The following is an 8,565-nucleotide window of genomic DNA, read 5'->3' as shown; positions in this document are numbered from 1 at the left end:
CAGAAGCCAAAACCAAAACTATTATATTTTTAAACATATTTATCATTCATATATCCTGTTTTATTTCTTTATCTTTAATATTTATCCATTTGATCCTGTATAACAGGCTAGCCACAGACCAAATTATTTCTACATGCAATATTTTCTTCTACAAGTCCATAAAAAAAATATTAGAATACTTGAAGGGCCATTTTGAGTAGCCACTAATCAAAATGTCTTTGAACATATTTTTCAAAGACATAATTTTCTGAACATATTTTGAAGTAATATTATAATTACATGCAGTAATTAGGGCTGCACGATTATGACAAAAATCATAATTGTCGATTATTCCCTTGAAATTGTAATTGTGATTATTAATTGCGATTATCACAATTTATATTGAATGATGTTTATACCATTGTTTGATGCAACTGCATGCCGTATTTTTATATGAAAATAAACAAGCTGAAAACACTCTAACTGAAAAACCTTTAGTGCTTTTCTATAGTATTAAGCCTCAAATGTCAAATAAACATCGGATTGGTTTCTTCTTTAAATGATAAAAAAAAGTAAAAATATGAATGGTATTATAATGTTATACTAAAACTAAAACAATGGAAAAACCCTTAAGATAACATGTAGAAAGAAAAAAACACATCTTAAGCGTGCAGAATAACATAAGTGGACTTTGAACGATTAATTGCCGCTTTGAACTATTACATAATTGTGGCATCCATAATTGTAATCGCGATTAGAAATTTGATTAATTGTGCAGCCCTAACAGTAATACAGTTATATTTATTCATTGAGCAGATGCTGTTATCTGAACAACAAATGAGGAATACAAGTGTTTCATCTAACAAGGTACAAAAGCACCGACAGAAGAGCACTTCAGCCAACGGTGAATGAAAATTTAGAATTTTATGTTTTTCATTTATTTAGTGTATCCTTCTATCAAATGAAAAAAACACAAGATTCATTATTTATTAATCTTACAAATTTAATCTCTATTAAATAATTCTAATTTTTAAAAAATGTAGAATGACCCATAATACAATCAGGATTCCTGAAAATCCATTAAGCATGAAAACAGTCGATTTCTTAATATGTGCACAAATACATGAAATTCTGCCTTTTGTTTTAACCAGTGCAACGAGTGAAAATCTATCAAATATTATCGGCGACCAACCCCAAACCTATTACAGCACCAACCAAACACTGTCCATCCAAAAGTGTAGGCTAAAAAACATTTGCTGTACACTTGATTTAATATCAATGTCTGTAGCTAATGCATACGTGTTTAAAGGAACGTGAGGACACAGATTTGTCCATTTTCCTTACTGCTGTGTAACCGAGTAGTCTCTGCTAAACTCAAGACTCCTTCTACATGATCGGACATTGAAGTGTGCTAGGTAATGTATTAGGAAGAAAGGATGAAGTCAACTGAAACTCATATCACTGGACTTCTTTTTCAACATCCACATCCTCTTCCTTCACCTACAAGATTAAAGGCACAGAATATTAGCTCAGAAACATAACTTACAGCTGAGTGAATCTTCTCACAAAACCATAGGGGGACATCGTTGCAAGAAAATTAGTTCACCCAAAAATGAGAATTCTGGCATCATTTACCCACCTTCATGTCATTCCAAACTTGTATTACTTTCTTCTGTGAAATGTAAAAAATGATATTTTGAAGAATGTTGGTTACCAAACAGCTTTGGTTCCCATTGGCATCCATCGTGTGGCCAAAAAGTACAATGGAAGTCTATGAGAACCGAAACTCTTTGGTTACCCACATTCTTCAACACATCTTTTTATGTTCCACAGAAGGAAGAAAGTCATACAGGTTTGAAACAACTTGAGAGCGGACTATCCGTTCTAACTCCTCACCTGCTCGACTCCTTCCACCTCGGGAACGTAGAATTGCAGCATGTTCTGGATGCCGCTCTTCAGCGTGATGATGGAGCTGGGACAGCTGGTGCAGGAACCCTGCAGCTTCAGCTTTACAATGCCATCCTCGAAACCCCGATACAACACGTCACCACCATCCTCCTGCACTGTGGGCCTGAAGTACACATGCAAATAGAGTCTGTCATTAATTCCTCACCCTCATGTCATTCCAAACCCATAAGACCTTCGTATGGAAGCCCGTTTCCGCCACTGAATAAAAAATAAAAAAGGTAATTGCAACTTTTTATCTCACAATTCTGACTTTTTTCTCATATTTGTGTGATACAAACTCGCAATTGTGAGTTATAAAGTCATAATTGTGAGATATAAACTCGCAATTGCGAGAAAAAAACTCAGAATTGCGAGTTTTTATCTTGCAATTGTGACTTTATATCTCGCAATTCTGAGAAAAAACGACTTTATTACTCGCAATTGCGAGTTAAAATCCAATTTGGGGGGTGGGTTCAGAATTGTGAGATAAAAAGTCACAATAACTTTTTTTCATTTTTATTCAGTGGCGGAAACGGGCTTCCATACCTTCGCTCATCTTTGGAACACAAATTAAGATATTTTTGATGAAATCCGAGAGCTTTCTGATCCTCCATAGACAGCAATGCAACTGAAACGTTTAATGGTCCAGAAAGGTAGTAGGGACATTGTTAAAATAGTCCATGTGACATCAGCGGTTCAACCGTAATGTTAAGAAGCTACGAGAATACTTTTTGTGCGCAGAGAAAACGAAAATAACGACTAACAATTTCTTCCCTTCCGGGTCATTCACGAGAGTACCACGACGTATGACAGAATTTTTATTTTTAGGTGAACTATCCCTTTAATGCAAATTCACAATGCACTGACAGAGGCAGACCAACAGCGACAGTCACCAGATTACAGTACATCATTCCTTAGACATTCCAAGACCCCAAAAAATACAACTTCAACATGTTCAGCTGGTGAAAATGAGTCAAACAATGAATTTACATTTAAATATGACAAGTTTATTACAGCATTCCATTTAGTCTATTCCTGTTGCGCGAAAATGTTCTATTTAGAATGAAGCAGCTTAACAGTACAACACCATAGTCTCTTCTGTTCACCAATTACAATATACTTTAATATATTGTAAAATGTAATTTACTCCTGTGATCAAAGCTGAATTTTCAGCATCATTACTGCAGTCTTCAGTGTCACATGATCCTTCAGAAATCATTCTGATATGCTGATTTTGCTGCTCAAGAAACACGATTATTATCAATGTTGAAAACAGTTTTACTGCATCATATTTTTGTGGAAACCATTATTCATTTTTAGGATCTTTGATGATTACAAAGTTGCAAAAAAACAGCATTTCTTAGAAACTGAAATTGTTTTGTAACATCATAAATGTCTTTACTGTCACTTTCGATAAACTTATTGCATCCTTGCCGAATAAAAGTATTAATTTCAAAAGTATTCGAAAAAGTAAATTTTTGGATGGTAATGTATAATTTAAACAAAAACCTAGCAACGATACCTTGCTTTGGTCATATTCTAATGGAGCATTGCATACATTTTTTAAATGTAAGAAGCTCAGGGGTAAACATAAATCCAAGGAGGCAGACAACGCAAGATAAACATTGCCTATAAATACATTTATAAAGATTCAATATTAATACTTTACTAATAAAAAAATGACAATTTACCCAATATTTGTGTTTGCTACTTCATGTATAGGCCTAGTTATGCTTATTAGAGGTGGTTCTGTTTCAGTTTAATATTTAAATAGTTACATTGACCATTTACCCAATATTTGTATGTGCTACTATGTGTATATTTATGCTTAATGCAAGTTGCTGCCTTTGTACAGTGTCACAAATCAATCATTTCTGTGGTTCTGTTTCAGTTTGGATGCTGGTTTTATAGGCAGCTGACTACTGTATATTGCAGTAGGCAGCTCACTTTTTGAGATTTGAGAACGTATATGACCTACTAAATTTGTATGCAACATAAAAAAAAAGTTCATTTAAAGCCTGCATGAACAAAAGTGCAGTAATTTACTGCGGTACCTTATGCGTGTGTCCAGCAATTCTTTAATCATGGCCACCACCTCATCGTCATCCTCAGAAGGAGCTGCAGATGTATGGCATATACAACATTTTCAACGATCTTGGATTTAGTGAGGATGTTAAAATGAGAAGTAAAGAAGGGAAGGCAATGTTTAACCCGTGTCGGCACGTGGAGCATCTGCCTCGTTGACAACAGGAAGTCCAGAGGTGAAGAAGTCCATAATGGTGGCGAAGACGTCCGGTTTGATCACTTTCCACTCTGTTTGACCATCAGCCTGGAGGATAAAGAGATAAGATGCTTAAAAATAAAGTTACATTAAAATACTGTTAAAAAATGCCGGATCTTTACCTTAGTAATGGTTATGAAGTCAGAGCCGAAGAAGACACTCTTGACTCCATCTATTCTGAACAACTGCCTGAAGAATGAAAAGAGCATGAGCACTATCAGGACGCCCTTCAGGTTCTGCTATAAACATAGTTCAGCAAAATGCACAGCAGCATTCTCACAAATGGATGTCCGGATTTATAGCTGTTGTAAGCACTTTTTGGAATACCACACATAAAACAAACCCAACTGCCTGACAGATATCACTGAAATGGGCTTCCTGAGAAAACAGAGATCCATTATCTATGGTGTTTGCTTAGTCAAGCATCAGTATTACTCTTGCTCATGAGCCATTCTACAATTTAGGATACATTTCATGTCCATTGCTGATAACAGTATTTATTTTTTCTAACAATTTTCTTCAGAAATATCATATATTTTCCATTAAAGGAGAGCATATTTTAATCTCAAACAAATATTTTGTGCACCCTATGTTTCAGTTTGCTTAAAATTGCCTTTATGTCTCTTAAATTACAGTGAACTATATGGGCCTTGGAAAGTAAGATTTCAAAAGGAAAGTTTATTAAGAATGATAATCTAGAAGGATATTAAGATATCGTGAATACTTTTAGAGTCACAGTCATGCAAACTTTGGAAAAAGAATATTTATGGCACTCAGACAGGTCTGTTCTATTCAATTGAGCTGATAGAGAGAAAAAAATGAGATAAATTGCTAGTTTCAACATTATTTGTTCTCCAGACATTCCTCTTTTAAAAGAAAAAAGTATTAGCTGTATGCAAAGTGACCCACATTTGGTTTTTGACCACTGAAAATGTGTACAATTGTCCAGTTTGCTCATGGAGCTACATTAAGATCCCCATATCTCAGCGATTGAACCATATAGGGCCTTTAAAATGAAGATACCAAAAGAAAAGCTTGTTAAGAACCAGAATCTAAAATGAGATTAAGAGATTTGTAATACTTCTTGAGTTACAGGCACGCAAACTTGAGGCAAAAAACACAAAACGCCATTTTTGAACTGTCACCATTAGCATATAATGAAACAAGGATTGCTAAAGCCAATAGATTTTACTAGACTTACCAAGCTCTGTGTAAAAATTATATAATGATGCTGCCAGAAAATTGTCATTTTGACCCCCTCTACAAAATAGTGGATTACTCAGTAAATCTGTGATATTTAATATTTTGGATTTCATCATTACATATGCTTGTCTTTCTACAGAAAAAAATATTAACAAAATCAAAAATTTGAGCTGGGGAAGTTTCCGAAATTTGGTTGATTTGACACGGAATGACCCATAAGCAATTACATCAGCCTCCAGAATATAAAATACAGTGCAAAAAGTGTGTGTTTTGGATGAAATACAAACCCTACCTTGCCAGGGGTGAACAATACGCATCTCTAGGTCCAGCGAAGTCCATAGTCCCTGCTTCCAGCACCACACGACCAGGAAGAAACTTCAGGCTGTTTGGGTTCGGAGTGTCTTGGGTCTGAATGAACATGTTTCTGACTGATGAGATGAAAGAAATGTTACGATCCATTCCAACCAAACACTTCACCGTCACATGCGACCTGAATCATGCTAACACTTACTAAACATATCGGCTGTTTGCTGTGGAATGGGACTTCTGGCCACTTTGTGAAGGGGTGGCCTGGTGAGCCCTGTCCCATGGTAACTGCACACAGGATACCTTTGAGCACAGCGAATTATAAATTATATATTACAAGTATATGCATTATTACTTCAATTGTACAGATTTTCATCGTAGGGCATTTTCCTGATATGCTCTACTAAGATCTACAATGACGTATAGACAAAGGGCCTTTACAAAAATTATTGTTATATTCAATAATATGATAACAGTTTATAATAATATTACAGTGTAAGATTAACATACTGCATTGTTTTGGTAGTCATGGCTTTTGACAAATTACTACTACATATTACTTAGTAAAATAAAACCCATGTTTGACAAACATCCCGTTATTATAGTGTTTTTTAAGGTTTCTGCTATAATATTTAGGAGAAGATTATGTTCACCATGGTCATTTTTGTAACGGGAGGTTTGCAGCAACCAGCTTTTGCAGTCTAGAAAATGAATAGCATATATTCAAACGTGTATAAAACAGTGTTAATAACAGTGTGTTAACTTATAAATATTCATGGCATTATTTGTTTGATAAGTACCCTGCATCTGCGTCATCAGACCTTGTGAAAGTGAAAGTGACGTGACATGTGGCCAAGCGCACACACACAGCAGTGAACACACACACACACCGTGAACACACACCCGGAGCAGTGGGCAGCCATTTATGCTGCAGCGCCCGGGGAGCAGTTGGGGGTTCGGTGCCTTGCTCAAGGGCACCTCAGTCGTGGTATTGAAGGTGGAGAGAGCGCTGTACATTCACTCCCCCCACCTACAATCCCTGCCGGTACGAGACTCGAACCCACAACCTTTGGGTTACGAGTCCGACTCTCTAACCATTACGCCACGACTTCCCCTGTCAGTGACACTGTAAATATTACGAAAGTCTTTATAACGCAAATGCTTCACGCGACTCTAAGCACCTGACAGATATTACATAGAAATCCTCACTGACACAGAAACGACTCACGATCTCGTTAAAAGTGCAGAAAAACTCCTTCCAACACCGACGCTCCTGTGCGCGGCCATGCTTGTGAGGGCATGAAGTCTGTGTCGTCACATCCTGGATCGAATGCGGGGCGGAAATTAGACATTAGGTTTTAATAAAATAAAATAAAATAAATAAAATAAAATAAAATAAAATAAAATAAAATAAAATAAAATAAAATAAAATAAAATAATTATAGCCTACCAAGAATAAAATAAAATAAAATAAAAAAATAGCCTACAGAGAATAAAAAACACATAATATAAAATAAAATGATAAAATAAAATTATAGCCTAGCAAGAATAAAATAAAATAAAATAAAATAAAATAAAATAAAATGAATGAATTAATGAATGAATGAATGAATGAATGAATTGATTGATTAATTAATGACCGTCTCTACAGCATGTCTGTAAAAACTTTTTAAAATGTAAAAAATGTAGTCAAAAACTCTTTGAATACAATTTTCAACAACAAAAATATTGTATATTTAGGCCCATCTGTCTCATCTGGACCAAAGATTCTTTCCTCTTGATGAGAAAAATGGACAAATCACTTACAGTTGTGCTCAAAATTATTCATACCCTTGATAAATATGATCAAAGAGGGCTGTGAAAATTAATCTGTATCATCAATTCTTTAGATATTTTATTTTTAAAATTTACTCAGATCTAACCTTTCATTGGAGAATAAGAATTTAAAATGGGAGCGAAATCTCATTATGAAATAAATGTTTTTCTCTAACACACATTGGTCACAATTAATCATACCCTTTTATCCAATACTTTTTGCAACCTCCTTTTGCCAAGAGAACAGCTCTGAGTCTTCACCTATAATGCCTGAAGAGTTTAGAGAACATCTGACAGGAGATCAGAGATCATTCCTTCATCCAGAATCTCTCCAGACCCTTCAGATTTCCAGCTGCATGTTGATGCTTCTCTTCTTCAGTTCACCACACTCATGTTCTATAGGGTTCAGCTCAGGGAACTGGGTTGGCCAGGGCAGAAGCTTGGTTTTGTTCTCAGTGACCCATTTTTGTGTTTTGATTTTGATGTTTGTTTTTGGATCATTGTCCTGTTGGAAGATCCAACCATGGCCCATTATAAGATTTCTAGCATGGACAGTCAGTTTTACATTTTTTCTCCATTGGTATTTTATAGAATCCATTATGCCATCTATCTGAACAAGATATCCAGGATCTCCGGCAGAAAAATAGGCCCAAAACATTAAAGATCCAGCAGTATATTTCATTGTACACATGGGGTACTTTTTTATCCCTGTGTGCACCAAACCCATCTTGAGTGTTTGCAGCTAAAAAGCTCTTTTTTTTTAGTTTCATCTGACCATTGAACCCAGTCCCGTTTTAAAGTTCAAGTCGTGTCTAGCAAATAAATATGCTCGAGTTTGTTTTTGGATGAGAGCGTTTTCTTTTCTAGTTTTTTCTTGAAACCCTCCCAAACAACATGGTTTTTTTTTTTTTTTAGACTTTCTGACCCCAAGACTCAACTATTTTCTGCAGTTCTCCAGCTGTGATCCTTGGAGTCTTTGGCCACTCAAACTGTCCTCCTCACCTTGCATTAGGACGATAGAGACCCACATCCTC

At 35.6% G+C, this 8,565-nt stretch overlaps 1 protein-coding gene across 2 annotated transcripts; it reads right to left on the bottom strand.

Annotated features, from left to right (window-relative positions):
- Positions 1-1,031: 1,031 nt before the first annotated feature.
- LOC107678441 (NFU1 iron-sulfur cluster scaffold homolog, mitochondrial-like) lies at positions 1,032-7,036 on the bottom strand. 2 transcript variants are annotated; one of them, XM_016473712.1, is made up of 8 exons: positions 6,945-7,036; positions 5,922-6,019; positions 5,703-5,838; positions 4,330-4,396; positions 4,138-4,255; positions 3,981-4,044; positions 1,876-2,050; positions 1,032-1,479 (listed from the first exon to the last, which is right to left on the bottom strand). In XM_016473712.1, the coding sequence occupies exons 1-8, from the start codon at positions 7,001-7,003 to the stop codon at positions 1,438-1,440; spliced, it is 759 nt and encodes a 252-aa protein (XP_016329198.1). In that variant the 5' UTR covers positions 7,004-7,036; the 3' UTR covers positions 1,032-1,437. The 2 variants fall into 2 exon arrangements, with proteins under 2 accessions (XP_016329198.1, XP_016329199.1); XM_016473713.1 differs by having other exon boundaries at positions 5,922-6,004.
- Between the last annotated feature and the right edge of the window lie 1,529 nt (positions 7,037-8,565).

The sequence above is a fragment of the Sinocyclocheilus anshuiensis genome, unplaced genomic scaffold (genome assembly GCF_001515605.1).
Source record: "Sinocyclocheilus anshuiensis isolate Anshui unplaced genomic scaffold, SAMN03320099.WGS_v1.1 scaffold112, whole genome shotgun sequence".
In the NCBI taxonomy this organism is placed as follows: Eukaryota; Metazoa; Chordata; class Actinopteri; order Cypriniformes; family Cyprinidae; genus Sinocyclocheilus; species Sinocyclocheilus anshuiensis.
Note: the sequence above shows the minus strand (reverse complement) of the source record. Positions and strands in the feature narration are given on the sequence as shown.